This window comes from Cherax quadricarinatus, chromosome 73 (assembly GCF_038502225.1).
Source record: "Cherax quadricarinatus isolate ZL_2023a chromosome 73, ASM3850222v1, whole genome shotgun sequence".
Taxonomy (NCBI): Eukaryota; Metazoa; Arthropoda; class Malacostraca; order Decapoda; family Parastacidae; genus Cherax; species Cherax quadricarinatus.
Window position 1 is genome coordinate 10,576,937 of NC_091364.1, and position 19,683 is coordinate 10,596,619.

At 38.7% G+C, this 19,683-nt stretch overlaps 1 protein-coding gene across 1 annotated transcript; it reads right to left on the reverse strand.

The window, feature by feature from the left end:
• Positions 1-575: 575 nt before the first annotated feature.
• LOC128706399 (PRELI domain-containing protein 1, mitochondrial) lies at positions 576-19,453 on the reverse strand. The gene is made up of 6 exons (XM_053801317.2): positions 19,314-19,453; positions 18,018-18,129; positions 17,028-17,235; positions 10,952-11,071; positions 4,599-4,744; positions 576-1,382 (listed from the first exon to the last, which is right to left on the reverse strand). The coding sequence occupies exons 2-6, from the start codon at positions 18,104-18,106 to the stop codon at positions 1,283-1,285; spliced, it is 663 nt and encodes a 220-aa protein (XP_053657292.1). The 5' UTR covers positions 18,107-18,129; positions 19,314-19,453; the 3' UTR covers positions 576-1,282.
• Between the last annotated feature and the right edge of the window lie 230 nt (positions 19,454-19,683).

Here is a 19,683-nt window from a genome sequence, read left to right on the forward strand (position 1 = left end):
TTTTTCCTATTATATTCTTTAGAAATTAACATTAGATATATTCTTTTGATACTCATTAAATTTCTTTAAACTCTGTATCAAGCATAAACTCTGCATAATATAGTATGATACTGTCATTAAATTCAATATTTAAAAATTTTACTTTACTCCATAAGGAACTGGAGAAGAATCCTTCCTCTGTAAGCCATGCTTGTTATAAGAGGAAACTAAAATGCAGGGAGCAAGGGGCTAGTAGCCCCTTCTCCTGTATAAATTACTCAATGTAAAAAGAAGAAAAACATTATGAGAGTGTTTCTTCTTTTGGGTCATCCTGCCTTGGTGGGAAATGGCTGGCATGCTAAAAAAAAAAATGTTAAAAATGAGAATACTTCTCACGTGCTTATTACCACTTAAATGTACAGTATATACAATAGTTGAAATTCAGAACAATTCCTATCAAAAACTAAACAATGAATATTTAAATTGTTGAATGTATAATGTGTGAGCACAAACATCTTCAGAAAACTATTGATGAGATTGTACCCAAACTCCACTATGTAGCCTGTAATATTCCCTGACTGTTTATTTTCAAACAAAAATACAATAGCAATACTTGAAGAGCACAACAGCTATCCTTATATATCACTTAATGTGATATATAACAATTCTTCAGGTGAGCTCATTCTAATGAAGTAGTATTTTATTCTGTTCCACAACTGCTCTCACCTTTGACCAAGAGTTCAATAACATGGAATGAACTGGAATAGTTACCCTGCAAAAAACAATGCACAGAAAAGTTTTACAACTGGATCCTGTTAAATTTCCGGACGGAATTTTTGATCTGGTTATAGTTAAAATTCACAATATGATTTTACTGAACGTGATGATTTTACTGAATAAGATTTGTCAGATGTTTTAATCTCTGGACTCTTGAAACATATCCAATAGTTACAACATATTAATTTTGTACATTATATTCATACAAGAGTTTGGTCTATTTTTAAACTACAATATGAAATAATTTTTAAGAAAAATTAAGAGATGCATACAAATTATATTTGAAAACTGCATTATTAATGTAGCTATCTTCATATGCATATGGCACTGTTGTTGATACACTAAATATTCAACACATTGTTAAAAACAAAAATTCACAAAAAACAGTAATCAAATGATTTGCACTATAACATGTGAGATTTGTAAAGGATCCAATTTTCTACAGAAGTAGCACCTGACTCCTCACCAGACCCTTTTGGGGCTTTCTTGCACTGGCTATCTTAGCATCAGCCAGTTTATCCAATCTTCAACTTCTTACTCCTTCACAAGCAGCATAAATAGGCCCAGCCTTTTCTTGAGCCAACTCCTTAGCTCTCTTGGCAGTTTCCCTTGCAGCTTCCTTTAATCTGAAAAATTAATAAAAATAACTCAGATTTTTTTTTTCAACAAACAGGCCATATTCCATCAAGGCAGGGTGACCTAAAAAGAAAACCCAAAGTTTTTCTTTTTGAATTTAGTAGCTTATACAGAAGGGGTTACTAGCCCCTTGTTCCCAGCATTTTAGTTGCCTTTTACAACACACATGGCTTACAGAGGAAGAATTCCTTTTCACTTCCCCATGGAGATAAATATATATATACAGCCTCTCCTCACTTAATGACAGAGTTCTGTTCCCAAGACCTTGGAAATATAAACACACATGCAGTATAATGTGATCCTTTATTGACAATGTTGTCAATAAAGGATCACATTATACTGCAATATATGTTTATATTTCCATTGTGTTGGTATTTTATACCATTTATTTCCATCCCAAGACCTTGTTGGTAAACGAATTCATCGCTAAGTGAGGAGCATATTATAATAGTAGTGGGTTTGTGTCAACTATCTTTGATATTCTTTTAATGTTACCTTTGCACCATTTATAACATTTCTGGTATATTTTTAAATGTTTATATAGTAATGTACTGTATATTGTAATGAACAGAACAGAGGAAATGAAAGGCACCAAGGCATAAATGTAGACCTTAATGATGAAGGGGATCTAACTTAGAGAAAGTGGTAGGAGAAGCTGCAGAATAGACTTGGACATCATAATCCAGCTTGGACAAGACTAGGGTGGAACGCAAGAAACTTTACCATATCACTTTACCATATCACCATATTTGGGACAAGAGGACGTCTAGGAAAGGTAATGAAATGGGTTTTTGTACTAGAAAATTTAAATACATGAGAAGAGGCCCAATGGGAAACCCGGTCAATCGTATCCTGAAGGGAGGCCACTACCAGGCGACAGTCAGCACCTGTGTAGGCTACAGTGAAGTCATCTACATAAAGTGATGACCAAATATATGATGGAAGAACAGAAGGTGGGGCTTTATAGTCATGAGAAAAAGGACAGTGCTAAGGACACAACCTTGTGGGACACCCTCGGCCTGAGCAAAGTCTGAGGAAAGTGAGGTGCCAACCCAGACATGAAAATGTCTGTCAGATAAGAAAGCAGTAAGGAAAGTTGGCAGATTACCACAGAGGCCTAAAGACTAGGCTTGGGGAAAGATGTTATACCTCCAAGTGGTGTCACATGCCTTCTCAAGATCAAAAAAGACTGCTAGGATGGAGTGTTTGTTAGCAAAGGCATTTCACACATATGTATCTAAGTGGAGCAAGGGGTCCAAAGTAGAGCGGCCCTTGTGAAAGCCATATTGATGAGGAGAAAGACTATTGCGAGTCACCAAGTACCATATCAGACGTCTATTCGCCAATCGCTCCATCACCTTGCAGACTACACTGGTCAGAGCAATGGGACGCTAGTGAGAGGTATCAAGCCCCGAGGTGCCTGGTTTGCGAAATGGTAGTACAATGGCAGATTTCCAGTGTTGAGGGAGAACCCCTCGCATCCAAATAAGATTGAAAAGACACGAAAGGACTGTAAGGGCCGTAGAATGTAGATGTAACATACTGATATGAATACAATCAGGCCCAGCTGCTGATGACTAGCAGGAGGAAAGCATGGACTCTAGCTCTAGGAGTGTGAAAGGTACGTTATACAGCTCCATTCCATTAGAGGAGAAATCCAAGGGTAACTGCTCCATGGTAGACTTAGACAAAAGACATGAGGGACAAAGGTGAAGCCCTTGGAAGACACGGACAAGATGGTTCCCAAGTTCCATGGCAACTTCAAGAGATTCCTCAACACTAACATCAGCAACCTGCAAAATGGGAGCAGATTCCAGAGTGTACTTGCCACACAACTTCTGTACCTTCTTCCAAACCGCACACAAAGGGGAAGACGAGGTAATGGTAGACAGATAGTCTTGCCAACAAGTGCGTTTAGCGTCGTGTATAATGAGGCGAGCACCTGCACTTGCCTGCTTAAAATCCAAAAGACGCTCTGATGTCCAATTATATCAATAATGGCCCCACGCAGCACTTTTCAAATACACTGCACGGGCACATGCAGGAGACCACCAAGGCACGCACATCTGAGAATGCCTGCCTGAGGTTTGAGGAATAGAATGTGATGCCGCAGTGAAAACTAAGGGCAAAAACTGGTGCACTAGTTCATTGATAGAGGACAAAAGAGGGTCACCACAAAATGTGGCAGGATGAAAGTATAAGTCCCAATTCGCTCGTTCAAATTGCCAACAAGGGCTACAGGGCAGTCAGGAATATGTAGTAGAAGTAAGAAGAATAGGAAAGTGATCACTGTCATGTAAATCCAGGAGAAAAGACCAAGTGTAATCAAGTGCAATTGACGAGGAACAGAAAGAAAGATCAATGCAAGAGAGAGATTGAGTGCAACAGTCAAAATGGGTAGGAACACCCATATTTAAAACATGAAGAGAATGAGAAGCGAGAAGAGTCTCCAACTCATCACCATGAGAGTCACAGTGGGACCCTTCACACAGATGATGTTGACTGTTAAAATCACCTAACAACAAGATGGGCGGTGGTAGAGAAGAGATCAAAAATGCAATATCAGAGATACAGAATGCACAGGAGGGGAAAGATATAGAGAGCAAACTGTATACCATCTGTGCAAATAAATACGGGCTTCAGTATAATGCAGCAGAGATCAAACAAAAACCTGCTGATACGGTATACCAACATGCACAAGAAGGGAGCTCTCATTAAGCGATTCATCAGGAAAGGGATCAGAAGAATGCAACAGCACACAGGGCATGATTTGGGGATCAAAAGATATGTTTGGTGTGGCTCTACCAATGTCTTACTGCTCTATGAAACTGAGCAGGATATACCCAAATAAGTTCTAAAACTCGTTCACTAGAATATACAAATTTTTGAAGTTTGAGGTTAATTGCACAGAAACTGGAGGAGGAAAACCAGGGGACAGTGTAAAAATTCAGGTACTCCATAAAGTATCCATCTCCCTTTCATGGATACCTAATGATGTAAGGAACTGTATATAAAATAAGCGAAGATTTAAAAAAATCTTTATTTTCTGTTTATAGCTTTAGGGAATGAGCAAAGTATGAAGAAGTCCTACGTATGAAAATCTGCTATATGTATGGTACTTTCCTAGGATACTGGAAATTTTAAGTGCTGAATTATCACTCACTAATTGCACAATGATAAAGCTTTGTAGTACAAGACTGACAAACCTTTGTTTCCTTTCTTCTAAAGTGAGATGATGTGTGTTTGAAGTTTCAGTAGGACTGTCAGCAACTGGAAACAGCCTGCTGAGAGCATAGGTAAATCCTAAATTGGTTTTCTGAATGTTCTTCTTGTAGCGCTCGATACCAAATTTCTGTCAAGAAAACTACTATTAAAAAACAGATGTAGTACTCTAAAAAAAAATTGTTGAAAAATTTTCACAGCTTAAAGCCTACAGCACGTTAATTACCCTGACTTTAGAGAATGAAAAGCCTTGTGTTACGGGCCACTGAGAAAACTAAACATATCCCACCGAGGCAGGGTGACCTAAAAAGAAAAACGAAAGTGTCTCCTTTTAAATTTAGTAATGTATACAGGAGAAGGGGTGCCTTGCTCCTGGCATTTTAGCTGCCTCTTATGACACACATGGCTTACAGAGGAAGAATTCTGTTATACTTTCCCATGGAGATAAGAGGAAATAAACAAGAACTAGTAAGAAAATAGAAGAAAATCCAGAGGGGTGTGGATATATATGCTAATACATGTATGCACAGTGTGACTTAAATGTAAGTAGTAGTAGTAGTAAGCCATAACTGAAATCTTGCATGTTTATAAAACAAAAAGGACACCAGCAATCTTACCATCATGTAAAACAATTACAAGGTTACGTTTCACACTCACTTGGCAGGACAGTAGTACCTCTCTGGGTGGTTGCTGTCTACAAACTTACAACCTTTTACAATGAAATTAATGACAATAATAAATGACATCCAACAGTGCTGAAAATAAGTTACTAAATTGGAGACATGTGAAAATGATTTGGGTTCAATTTAACAATGACTAATTTCCTGTCCAACCACATGCCTACAAGACATTAAATTCTCTTGAAATACAGTAATAAGTTTTTTCTTTACACATGAGAAACTACTAAAATTTATACTATACTCAGTGAACAAATAACAAGAGGTACACAATAAAAAATATCATGATGACTTCATACATCAATTTTGAATAAACTTTACATACTTCGGTTTCTGCCACACTCAAAGTTGATTTTTGCATAGTTTGTTAAACATACCAGCTATCTACCACTGAAGAAGGGTGATCCAAAATAAGGAGGAAACATTCCCTGTTAATTCATTTAATTGCTGTATTGCCAAAGCATGTTGATATCACAGATTAGATGGTCCTCAAAACTGCAACATTCAATGCAGGCACTGTACTTTCCACCTCCAGTACTCAAGTCTGGCTAATCAGTTTTCCTGATCTACTCATTCCAATCTAATGTAATAACACAAGTCTCAATATCTCCTTTACCCCCTCCCTTCAATTCCTCTCTACCCCACATTTATATATCCTCCTACTCATCCTATTTTGCACTATATTTTCTAAATGCCCAAACCAAAGCAATAACTCCTCCTCAGCTCTCTTTTGGTAACCCCACACCACCACCTAATAAAATGCTCCAAATTCTCTGCAAAATATTTCCCCACACATTGCTCTCAAACACTACATCTCACCTGCCTCCAACCTCCCCCTGGCTGCAATGCTTAAAACCCATGTTCCACATCCACATAACAGCGTTGGTACCATTATACTCTGTACATTCCATTTTTGTCTTCATAGATAAATCTCTTTCTTCACGCCAGGTATACTCCAGATTCTTCAATGCTCCACCCACTTTGTTTTCCCTCATCTATTTTATGGTTCACCCAATCTTTTATAGACTCATCAAGTGACACATTCACTCCAAGATATTTAAACACACTAATTTCCTTCATAATAATACTGTACTATCTTGATCCTGAATGTTATCCAGTTTTTCACTGCCTAGGTTTTTAGTTGCTCTCATCACCATGTACTTTGCTGTACTATAGGGCCCCACTTATGTGGCAGGTTAGGTTCCAGGCTACTGCTGGAAAGCAGAATGCCATTTTTTCCACTTATAAATGCATATAAATGCCAAACAACAAGTTTACACTAACTTAAATTAAGTTAGTAATAGAACTAGGCATTAAAAAACACAATAAAAAGTAAAATACATACACAGTAAATTCATTACTTACCTTAAAATATTTGTAGTCTTAATGTAGGGCAAGAGGCGAGTAGTACTCATTTGTAGGAAGTCAGGTGTAGGTAGCCCTGGCTCCCCGGCCCAAACTTAATATATATTTAAAGCAGCCCAGAGCAATAAAATACACTTACAGTACACGCATTATTTGCCTTTAAACATGTGTAGTGTTAATGTAGGATGAGAGGCAAGTAGTATTTATTTGTAGGAAGTCAGGTGTACGTTGCCGGTAGATGTAGCTATGTAGTCTGTGCCTGGCTACGTAGCTGCACCTACCAACCTACATAGCAGATTCATACATGTTTTCTCTGGTTCTGGACCAGAGAAAACCAGATTCATACATGTTTTCTCTGGTTCTGGACTAGAGAAAACGTAATGTTTTCCCTCTGTCCGACTACCACTCCTCCATAGCATATACACATAGCATGTTTATATGCTATGTAACGTGTTTCTTATATAATTTTGAAGAAAATATCATAGATGGGTTAATGACAATGTCTATATTAATGTAAAATAAGACATTTAATGTGCCCAAGATTGATTATTATTACAAATTAGTATAATTACTATGGTGTTAAGACTAGAGGGACACTCTTAGTGATTTTAAACCCTTTGACTGTTGCAACCCCAAATTCTGTGGTGTATCCTGGTGTCGCAAAATATTTTGAAAAAAAAAAAAAAAAAAAAAAAAAAAAAAAAAAAAAAAAAAAAAAAAAAAAAAAAAACCTTATGATACTATAGAGAATCTTTTCCTGATGGTAATGACACCAAATGTACGAAATTTGATAGAAAACTTACGGAATTACGCTCTCGCGAAGTTAGCGACCTCGGCAATATTTATGATCAGCGATTTCGGCAACTTTGAGCCCTATTTTCAGCTAATTCCATTGTTCCAGTGGCCCAAACTCATAGCTATTTCTTTACAATTCCATTTGTTCTATCGACTGAGTACAAGAAACTGCCCATTTACCAATTTCAACTACCCAGTAAAGTGGTCAGAAATTGGCAATTTGACCAATTTCACACAAATTAAAAAATATGCCAATTTCAAGATAGGGTCCAGAATGAACAATGCAGACATTCCTGGCTCTAAAATAACATTTTCTTTGTTCATCAGTCACACCTCCAGGCCCCTCTGATATTACTCTTGCTTTCTATTTTGAATTTTTATTCAAACAAAAAATAGAATATTTGCTGTTATGCAGACTACTGCAATATTGTAATAATTTTATAAATAATGTCAACCCATTCATGACTGCATATTATTAGAATGACTAGTTGGACATTTATTGGACAATGACGTCATTTGTTTATTCTTGAACATCGGCAAAAATCAAACATTTCCCTTACTTTGAGCTCCATTTCAAGGTCCTTTTCATAGTAAAACCAATCAAAATCACATCCATTTCTATAATATGTTTTCCATTCCATATCAAATGAGACTACAAAAACCATAACCATAAAAACTATACGAAAATACACCTCAAAGTCGGCGTTTTAATCCAAAAACACGGTCGGAGTTTTTTTTCTCATTATGCACTACTTGCTGCAGGATTTTTTTATACTGTGCACACTGACCACACTGACCCATTCTCTCACATGTGGGCCTACCAGCTTTCTCCCACTTGATTTGAAGCCGCTAGAATTTTTGAGCATACACATACGTCAAACACACTGGCTCGTAAGACGTATATATACGACTGAAACAGTCAAAGGGTTAATGTGTACCTGCACGCCAGCATATTGTGTAAGTATATTTAGGTACAGGTACATATAAGTATAATTATCAGAGTGTACATATAAAATATGCAATAACTTTAAAACACTCGAAATTTTGGAAAGTTTCCAGACATAATAAAGATGTGCTCACATGGAGAATGTAAACAAATCAGGTGGGGCGCACCGTATTAGAAAGACGGGGAGCCGTATAGTTTTGGTCATAATTTGAAACTGCCGTATTAGCGGACAACCTTAAGGCAAAACGCTGTAAAGTGGGGCCCTACTGCATTCACTGTAAATATCCTTCTTTTACGAATCCTCCTTGAATCTCCCAAAAGAACTGTGTCATAAGTGAAGAGCAACAGTGACACTTCCCACTTTGTATAACTCTATCTTTTAATCCCCCACTTCTCCCCAGCACCATAGCATTTACTTCTTTTACAACCCCATCTATAAATATGCTAAATCATGGTGACAACACATATCTCTGTCCAAGGTCTAATTTTACTGGAAAATAGTCCTCCCCTTTCCTGCCTACCCTAACCTGAGCCTCACTATCTGCACAAAAAACTTTACTGCTTTTAGTAACCTACTCCCTATTCCATTCATTTGCCAAACTGTTCCTACATCTTGACCCTCAATCTTAAGTCATAAATACAAATACATGAGCAGTGTTCACACCTCTACCTTCATAAATCCTCCTTGTTCCTCTGCAATCCTACTTTCTTACCCTTCATTCTTTCGATAATAACTACAATACACTTTACCTAGTGCACTCAAAAAGCTTATTCTCTATAATTCTTACACTCCCTCTTGTCCTTTTTCCATATGCAAAAGAACTGTGGATGTTCTCTGTCAATCCTTAGATACCTGTCCTTCCCTAATATTGCAACAAAGAATTTGTGCTAACTTGTCTGACAAAATTATGCTTGATGAAAAAGCCAAGTTAGCAAGTTTTGTTTAAAAAGCACAACATAAAAAGCAAGCATGAAGACAAATTCTTAGACCTATATTGACAAATGAAATAAATATTTTAAACTCACATCAAACACATTTAAAAAAAATAGTTGTACTTTCAAAGACTACATGTCGCAAGGTCCTAGATGCCATAGAAGACAAAAAGAATGCAGATGTAATATATACAGACTTTGCAAAAGCCTTCGACAAGTGTGACCATGGCGTAATAGCGCACAAAATGCGTGATAAAGGAATAACAGGAAAAGTTGGTAGATGGATCTATAATTTCCTCACAAACAGAACACAAAGAGTAGTAGTCAACAGAGTAAAGTCTGAGGCGGCTACGGTGAAGAGCTCTGTTCCGCAAGGCACAGTACTCGCTCCCATCTTGTTTCTCAACCTCATATCTGACATAGACAAGGATGTCAGCCACAGTACCGTGTCTTCCTTTGCAGATGACACCCGAATCTGCATGACAGTGTCTTCCATTGCAGACACTGCAAGGCTCTAGGTGAACATCAACCAAATCTTTCAGTGGGCTGCAGAAAACAATATGAAGTTCAACGATGAGAAATTTCAATTACTCCGATATGGTAAACATGAGGAAATTAAAACTCCATCAGAGTACAAAACAAATTCCAGCCACAAAATAGAGCGAAAAACCAACGTCAAAGACTTGGGAGTGATCATGTCGGAGGATCTCACCTTCAAGGACCATAACATTGTATCAATCGCATCTGCTAGAAAAATGACAGGATGGAAAATGAGAACCTTCAAAACAAGGGATGCCAAGCCCATGATGACACTCTTCAAGTCGCTTGTTTTATCTAGGCTGGAATATTGCTGCACACTAACAGCACCTTTCAAAGCAGGTGAAATTGCTGACCTAGAAAATGTACAGAGAACCTTCACGGCGCGCATAACAGAGATAAAACACCTCAATTACTGGGAGCGCTTGAAGTTCCTGAACCTGTACTCCCTGGAATGCAGGCGGGAGAGATACGTGATTATATACACATGGAAAATGCTAGAGGGACTAGTACCAAACTTGCACATGAAAATCATTCACTATGAAAGCAAAAGACTCGGCAGACAATGCAACATCCCCCCCAATGAAAAGCAGGGGTGTCACTAGCATGTTGAGACAACACAATAAGTGTCAGGGGCCCGAGACTGTTCAACTGCCTCCCAGCATACATAAGGGGGATTACCAATAGATCCCTGGCTGTCTTCAAGCAGACACTGGAGAAGCACCTTAAGTTAGTACCTGACCAGCCGGGCTGTGGCTCATACGTTGGATTGCGTGCAGCCAGCAGTAACAGCCTGGTTGATCAGGCTCTGATCCACCAGGAGGCCTGGTCACAGACCGGGCCGCGGGGGCGTTGACCCCCAGAATTCTCTCCAGATATCTCTCCAGATTTTTTTTTTTTTCAACAAGTCGGCCATCTCCCACAGTGGCAGGGTGACCCAAAAAGAAAGAAAATCCCCAAAAAGAAAGAAAATCCCCAAAAAGAAAGAAAATCCCCAAAAAGAAAATACTTTCATCATCATTCAACACTTTCACCTCACTCACACATAATAATTTAATGCAGTTAAACTTCAGAAAAACTTTACCTGGATTGCATACCCAAATCCAAATATTTTTGAGTCAATCCATGCCCTCCTTTCTGCTACTGTCCATTGTGGGTTTTCTGGGCTTGGTTTGTAAATCACCTTTTCAACACAAGTCATAACCTGGAAAAAAAAAATTAAATGCCAAGATTCAAGTTTTCACGACTAACAAAAAAAATTACAAAACTTCCCTCATATACATGCTGACTATTGGATACTACAAAGGAAAGCAAAACAAAAAAACTACTGCAAAACATGTATATACAACAAAATCCTATGATATTACAATTGTTTCAAGGAGTAACACCCACTGAAACATGGAAATACATCACATCATTTGATTATAATTATTTGGTTACCCTGGGTTAAATCTACTTAGTGTGCTTTGTGGTTGAATTCCACTGTTATACCATGAAATTGTAATAAATTTGGAATGAATAAGTCATTACTGTGCTACTTCCACACCATTGTTAACGAGGAGCTGCTCAAAATATCGACTTGGATGACAGCCAATAAACTTACACTTAACACTGGCAAAACCTACTATATTATGTTTGGTAGCAGAGCAGGTGTTGCGCAACTTAACATTAAGATTGACAACACTCTAATTGCCAGACATAATGAGGGCAAATTCCTTGGCCTATACCTTGACAACAACCTAAATTTCAGCACCCATATCCAACACCAACACATAACACAAAAAAATATCCAAAACGGTGACTTTGGGATCCTCTCCAAGATATGACGGTATCCTCTCCAAGATATGATACCACGTGCCGCAAACTGCCCTTCTCACACTATACCATTCACTTATATATCCATACCTCACCTATGCTATCTGTGCTTGGAGTTCAACTGCAGCAACACACCTAAAGCCAATAATAACCCAACAAAAAGCCACAGTAAGAATAATCACTAAATCCCATCCCTGGCAACACACCCCCCCACTCTTCATAGATCTAAACTTACTCCCTGTTCAGAACATCCACACTTACTACTGTGCAATCTATATCTACAGGACCTTAAATTCCAATATTAACCTTGACCTAAAATGCTTTCTTGACAGTTGTGACAGGATCCACAGGCATAACACCAGACACAAACATCTCTATGACATTTCCCGTGTTCGACTAAACCTTTACAAAAATTCAATGTATTTCAAAGGATCTAAAATCTGGAACACCCTACCTGAAAACTCTAGAACTGCAGACACATTCATCACTTTCAAAACTACAGTTAGAAAACATCTTATCTCCCTGATACACCCCGACAACTAACTACATGATAACCACCTGGTGGTTCACAATTACACTCACTCACCCACTGACTATAAACCCAGAAATACTAATCTTAATCTTAAAATAATAAATCCTAACTAGTCATAAGTTTGCCTATGATACTCCAATATAGACACTTCGTATTGTGCCAAAACAAAAGCATTCACATTGCTAAACTCACAAATTATGATGTAGTCACTTAGCCTTAATACCATAATCTGTAAGGATTGTTAAGAATTAATCTAAGTCTGCCCGAAATGCCTAGCCATGCTAGGTGTCCTAGTGGCCCCCTCTGTAATTAGTATTTTATAACATGTAAACCACACAATACCCAAAACCTGTAAACCCCACATTGTAACCTTTATAGAGAATAAACTTGAATTGAATTGAATTGAATTTGCTGGTAGGGATGCTGGTGGTGGAACAACAGCTCCTGATTTCATTGTTTACTTATTCCAGTTGAGCATACTAGTACATTGAAGAGAGTGTCATCACCTGAGTAATTGACCATGACACACTGTGGCCTCTCCTAGTCTTAGATTCTTTCAAAGGTATGAAGAGATAGAAGACCCAAAGAATTGTGCTGAGGTAAAAATATTGGCAAGTGACAGATGAAGACATGAAAAAATGAGTACCAGTATGATGAACACACAGTTGTCATTTGCATATTAGAATGTTTGGTAAAGTTTAACCCTTTGACTGTTTCAGGCCCCTCTCTGAAACTGTCATTCTATGTCGCCAAATATTCGAAAAAAAAAAAATTATTTTTTCTTATGAAAATGTTAGGAATATTTTTACTAGTGTTTTAAGCCTAAAAAAATTTTTTTTGCCATCAGTACTTACCGAGATATAGAGCCGCAAAGTTTGCAGAAATTGACGTGCGTACGGCAACAGCGGCAACTGCCGCCCACCCAGTATTCTTTTATTTACTCTAATTCAAAGGTTTCTTGCATTTTTCAATATTTTTCTTTTCCAGGTAACTTATGTGGCCTGTGAGACCAATGTAAGGTGCATTGTTCAAATATACACTCATTATTTACAACACAATAACAGAACAAACTTTATCACTATTAGTTTGTGTATACACTTTGTTTACACAAACAAACAATACAAAACAATGTTTATTACTATTGTTCCATAATATATATACATATGTACAGTCACTAACCACGTTCCTAGAACTGCTGCAGCTTGTGGAACTCTTTGAAACATGGGTATATGCAGAGGGGCACTTCACACTCCTCACACATAAAACGAGTGTCTCTGCGTGTTTGTGGGCGTTTTGTGGTATGCATACATACATAACACCTCTTCTGAGCATTTTTCTTGGCAGTAGTAGGAGGCAGTTGTATGGGGTAGTGATCACCAGGCCTCATACGAGATGACGTCTGTGGGCGCTGGTCTATTGCAGGAGTTGCTCCTTGGTACTTTGCAATTATTTGTCTGATTACTGACAGGCTAAATTCACCATATTTTGGTGTTTTGTTGGTCTTCAACTTGTATATGTTATAAGCATTTACCATAGAGATATCAACAAGATGGAAAAAAAGTTTGATATACCACTTATAACTCTTGCGTACACAGTCTGCAAACCCAATCTGCATGTCACATTTGTCCACTAAGCGCATATTGAGGTTGTAGTCCATGACAGCTGCAGGCTTTAGAATGGGTTCATTGGTCTCTGTTGTCCCTGCCACTGGGTACCATTTCGTTTCTGTGAACTGATGTCAACAATGTGACATCACGTTTGTCATGCCACCGAAATGCCATGATGTCATTGGCAGCAAAGGCTTGCACCTCACCTCTGCGAGTGCCAGCGTCGAACCTTGGCATATGTTTGCGATTACCACGCACTGTGCCACACACATCTGTCAAGTTCACTCGCAAGAAATCACTGAGTAAGGGGCTTGCGTACCAGTTATCAGTAAATAACATATGCCCCTTACCAAGATATGGTTCCATCATTGTTCGAACCACATCACCAGAGATACCCAATAACTTCATGGTATCTCTCAAAGTATTACTGCCAGTGTACACAATAATATCTAAAACAAGACCACTTCTGCAATCACACAGTACAAATAGCTTTATACCAAAGCGTTTCCTCTTGCTTGGTACATATTGCTTGAATGAGAGTCTTCCTTTGAATAAAATCAAGGACTCATCAATAACAAGCTTCCTGAAGGGATAAAAATACATGCAGCACTTTTGTTTCAGGTACATAAACACATTTCTTATCTTATATAACCTGTTGCTTCTGTCAGGCCTGGTTTTGTCTGAAAAGTGTAACATACGTAACAGTATCAGGAAACGATTGACACCTATAATGTCACTAAAACCTGGAGTTGAAATCAGGCGATCTGTTGTCCAGTATGTGGTGACAGTGTGCTTATACACATGTGGCATAAGCATTATTGTGGCAAAAAACAGGTACATCTCTGCCACAGTTGTCTCCTTCCACTTGTGTAGCCGTGATTTTGGTGAGAGAATTGCATTTGCCATGGTGTAATCCGAGTATGTGTTTGTTTCCCTGACAATGATGTCCATCAGGGGTTCATCGAAGAATAACTCAAAGCAGTCCAGTTCACTGGCATTGTTCCCAAGTGGACAAGATGGCTTTATTCCACTTTGTGTTTCATCAAAGTCATGGGGACTGGGAACAAACTCGTCACCATCCTGCCAATCCCAGATGCGGTCTGCTGGTGGGGTCTGGATATTGTACCGTGGTTGTGGTTGTGCAGGTTGTGGGAGTGTGGGGTAGGGTGAGGCTGGTTGTTCTGCTGAGTCAGCCGCGTGGGTAGTAGCGTGGCCTGGTGATGGTGCCACATGGGCCGTGCCACCCTCACTATCACCACCACTACCTCCTCCCTCACTGTCACCATTCATACCCATCGTTACAATATCGTCATCTTCACTATCAGGTCGTGGTGTAGGGCCACGGGATGTGCTCCCAGAGTTTCTCCTTCCCCTTGGAACAACATATGAAACACTACCAGACCGCATGCTACGTCGTACATACTGGCGCTTCACTGGGGAATATTCACTCTCACTGTCACTAGAACTGCTTTCAATGACCTTGAAATCACTATCACTGCTATCATCTGGGTGTTGTACACGACCAAATAGTTTCCTCTTTCGTCCTGGTACAGGCGAAAGTGAACGTGAACAAGCCGGCACAGCACCAGAGGTCGAAGGTTGTGGGTTATCTGGGTTTTTGTCACTATTTACGTTATCCTGGGCACTTTTTTCGGTAACACTCGCTTCAAAACCCTGGAATTCACTGTCACTGACATTTTCATCGCTGTTAGAGCTATCACTTGGGAATAAAAGACCTCCAATCCGCCGAGGAGTGAGGAACTTCTTACCGAGAGCCATGGTGAAAATGGACTGACAACATGGCGTTCCCACAATGCACTGCTGGGTCCCAGATTTTTTTCACAGGGTGCACACCGACCACTGAGACCCATTCTCTCCCGTGTAGGCCTACCAGGCCTTTGGCGCTTGATTTGAAGCCGCTAGAATTTGTGCATATAAATACGTCAGAAACATTGGCTCGTAAGACGTATTTATACGTCAGAAACAGTCAAAGGGTTAATTAAGGCTTAATCCGAAGAAGGGAAGGGTAGCCCCAATTCTTGGATCATGAACCCCTCACCAGCATCAAGACGCTCTCTCATAAAGGACTGCATGAGAATATATGGTAGAGGCTTATGCAAAGCAACTCACCTTGCACCTCAGCTTAACCTAGCTGAATGCTATTTCAGCTTTGCCTGTAATCATGGTGAGAAGCTAGCAACCTTACAGTAATGTACAAGGCCAATACTCTAAAGCATCCCCCAACTGGAACAGCTAATAGGACAGCAAGTATACAAGACAGGTAGCCCTTAGCAGTTTCACATTGACAGTAAACTTCTCAAGGGCATCATTTTCAGCAATCGTCCAATCCTTGACTAATACATTTGGTACTGGTTCTCACAATATACATATACGTATTTTAGAAATTGACCAAATAAAAGGTGTGGCCCACAACTGGCTCCTACTTCTTCATTCCTTACTTGTATGTTGCTTAACATTAAACAAAGTACAGTATGTACTCACAAATGCTCTTCATAATATAAATATTGATAATGCCAGATACTGAATTGAACAGAGACAAGATAACAGATGTATACTCATAAACCAAATGCAGGAACTCCCAGCCTAACCCTAGTAGAATCCTTAATTATTAAAAAAGGAATGGAGAAAAGTGGTGAAAAAAAAAGCTGCAAAGACAAATGACAGGGAAGAGAGCCTACAGCACGAATGACTGCAAATAGAGAAAGAGCAGGAATGATTGCAGAGGAAGAGCAGGAATGAGTGGGAATTATGGAAAGTGAGATGAGAAAATAGAATGGAGGGAATGTGAAAAAAGCAGAGGAGAGTGAGAGAAAGGAAAGAGGAATGAAAAATAAGGAGTGACAAAGATCCAAAGAAGTATACTACAAAGGAAACGTGCAAAGTGTATCACACTCCTGATTTCTCTGATACATGCATGCAAAATTTACGCATCTCTTTTTGATAAACCCTGACTGCCCTACCATACAAGAAATACACTGCTGCTATCTCACTCACTCAGCAGCCTAGACTCAGACAACAGGTCCTAGTCCTCTCTCCCTCACGGGCATGACCCTCACGGGCCATGGGCACTTAACACACTGCCTGTGTACCCCATGATATTGCAAATAAAATAAAAAGCCTTCGAAGCCCTTTATCATTACCCCCCACTACCAAGAATGACCCAATAAACCTCGTAAACAACTCACCTTGGTTAACCCAACATTCCTTGTGTATGTACACATTTCTCTCTTATCTGGATCCACAATAGATTCTTCAATGATACTGACATTCCGGGCATTGATCAGTCGTTCACCCCATTTTGGCATACGATTTGTTTTAGTTAATATCCTTTTGGAGTGCAGCTGATGTCCAATGACTTTCCTGACTATGGTGTCCTCAGACAGAACATGAGAGCTGTGGACATATAAACTTGTGAGAAGAAATAACCATAAAAATCTGTGACCATAAACATAGAAAAATGCATGGAAAAAATTAACAGAAAAATATTCTGGCCCTTTCAAGTATTTTTTTAACACACTGGCCATCTCCCACTGAAGAAGAGTGACTCAAAAAAGAAGAAACACTTTTACCTTCACTGTCTTGCCAGTTCAAAACTGCCAATATCCCCACCCCTCCTTCAGAGTGCAGGCGCTGTAATTTCCACCTGCAGGACTCAAGTTGGGCTGGCCAGTTTTCCTGAATCCCTTCATAAATGTTGCCCAGATCACGCTCCAACAGTATGTCAAAGTTATAAAAATCACTTGTCTCCACTCACTCCTATCTAATACACTTACTGGATGCCTAAGCCCCACACACAAAACCTCCTTTACCCCCTCCAAGTCATCTTATTCTGCTCCAAAATAGGAACAGAGGTGCTTGATCTACTCTCAGTAAGAAGTTATTTGTCTCCCATGGGTTCGAGGACCCCAATAAAAATAACTTAAGTCACACTGTTGGGTTATTTTAGGCTATATCTACCTAAGTTACCAACACTGTATACCTATAACAAATATGTGTTACTGAAAACATTGTATAAATTTATAAAACAGTCTGTAAAGGTACATATACATTACCTGAATAAGCCTGTTTTAAGCTACAAACTGTTTTTGCTGTGTTAATCCCAATTTTGTTAAATTATGAGAACTATCACCTAGGCTGATAAATTATGATAAAAATTACTATTAAGGAATCTTTACCTTTCAGGGTTTGGGTAACGCTGCCAGATACCCTGAGCCACTTGCTCCCATGAAAATTTGAGGATATTGCTGCCTTCATAGAACTTCATTGCTGCAATTTTGTTATAGTATGCTGAAATTAAAAAAAAAAATATCAATATTAAAAAAAATTCTTTCACTTTTGCATGAATGACACTGTTGTTATTAAGTGCCCAAACTGTATACTGACTCAAATAGCCAAACAAGATGCAGTTATTTAGTCAATTTGCTTATTTTTTATAACATATATTTTTTTAGATTTATGAAACCTAAAAGACTATTTGGATTATTACCCTTGAAGAGTTAGTAATCCCAGATAACCCAATAAAGCCATTTAATGTAGCTTATTTCTGCTAGGGTATTTTTTCATCTTCCCAAAGGATGATACCTGGAACAATCAACTCCCAGGTATTTATTTACTGCTATGTAATAGAGGCAGCAAGTATTAGGGTACTTGCCCCATGTGTGTCTGCCTCAGTGTGGGGTTCAGCCCCCACATCCTCTACAGTGTGAGCTGAGTGCATGAGTACATGGCAGTCAGGTAGTGACAGGAAATGGAAGCAAGTCACTTTTTTTCCGTTTTTTTTTTTTTTTTTTTTTTGGGGGGGGGGGAATATCCTGGGTAATTTACACTATGTATGATAATTGTACTTACGTGTACCTGTGCCTAAATAAACTTACTATAGGTTAGGCTAGGGTGTCTAGTAGCTTAGTGGTTACACTAAGCTACTAGACACCCTAACCTAACCTATAGTAAGTTTATTTAGGCACAGGTACACGTATATACAATTATCATACACAGTGTAAATTACCCAGGATATCCCCCCAAAAAAAGTCGAAAAAAAAAGTGACTTCCATTTCCTGTCACTACCTGACTGCCATGTACATAGCCTTCAACAAACTGTTACCCGGCTTCTAGGCAACTATACATTTTCTTTTATATATAAGTTTTTATTTAGGATTTGGGCACGTAACATACCAATTTTTTTTTATAACTGTTTTGAGGAGGTACATGTTACGATCACATTATGCAAATTAACTATACCTAAACGCTAAAAAAAAGAATCAAAATGCGATTTATTAGGTAATAAAATTAACTTCAGTACTTAAACAAAAATAACCTTATAACCAAGTTAGTATTAGTAATTTTACAGACAAAAGAATACGACAAGCATTCACTGATAAGTTATCGGCCAAGAAGATGCATCACAATACGGGCTCTTAGCAACCCACTACTAAACAAAACATAAAATATTTTCAAATATTAAAGTAACCTACCCTGATTATGTTTATCTTGTTAAGTCAGCGAAGTACAAATCATTAAAATATTTTGTGATAATACTGGTGAGGAGTCAGAATGCGTTGTTTACATGGCCAATAAAGTGAGGGTGTCGCCGGCCACACCACTAACACGGGAGACTCGACTCTATCCCATACCTTCAACTTTTATATAATAGATGGCGCTCCCTCTGACGATACATAGCCTCTATCTGATAGTGAATCCGAACATGATTTACTCTGAGATATATATTTCTTTCGACGTAAATATTCCGAGAGTTTACCATACTTTTTATTGAAGGTCTTAAAGTATTCTTGCTTGGTGGCGAAAAGGTTACGGTGGAACCTTACAGATTTTGGGGGGTTATCC

What these genes read in the sequence shown, in the direction of transcription:
- LOC128706399 (XM_053801317.2), bottom strand. Translation starts at nt 18,106, where the DNA reads ATGAAGTTCTATGAAGGCAGCAATATCCTCAAATTTTCATGGGAGCAA. An exon ending in GATTTGGGTATGCAATCCAG is followed by an intron (nt 4,745 to 10,951) that starts GTAAAGTTTTTC and finishes TTTTCTTGACAG; the next exon opens with AAATTTGGTATCGAGCGCTA. An exon ending in TTAGAAGAAAGGAAACAAAG is followed by an intron (nt 1,383 to 4,598) that starts GTTTGTCAGTCT and finishes TTAATTTTTCAG; the next exon opens with ATTAAAGGAAGCTGCAAGGG.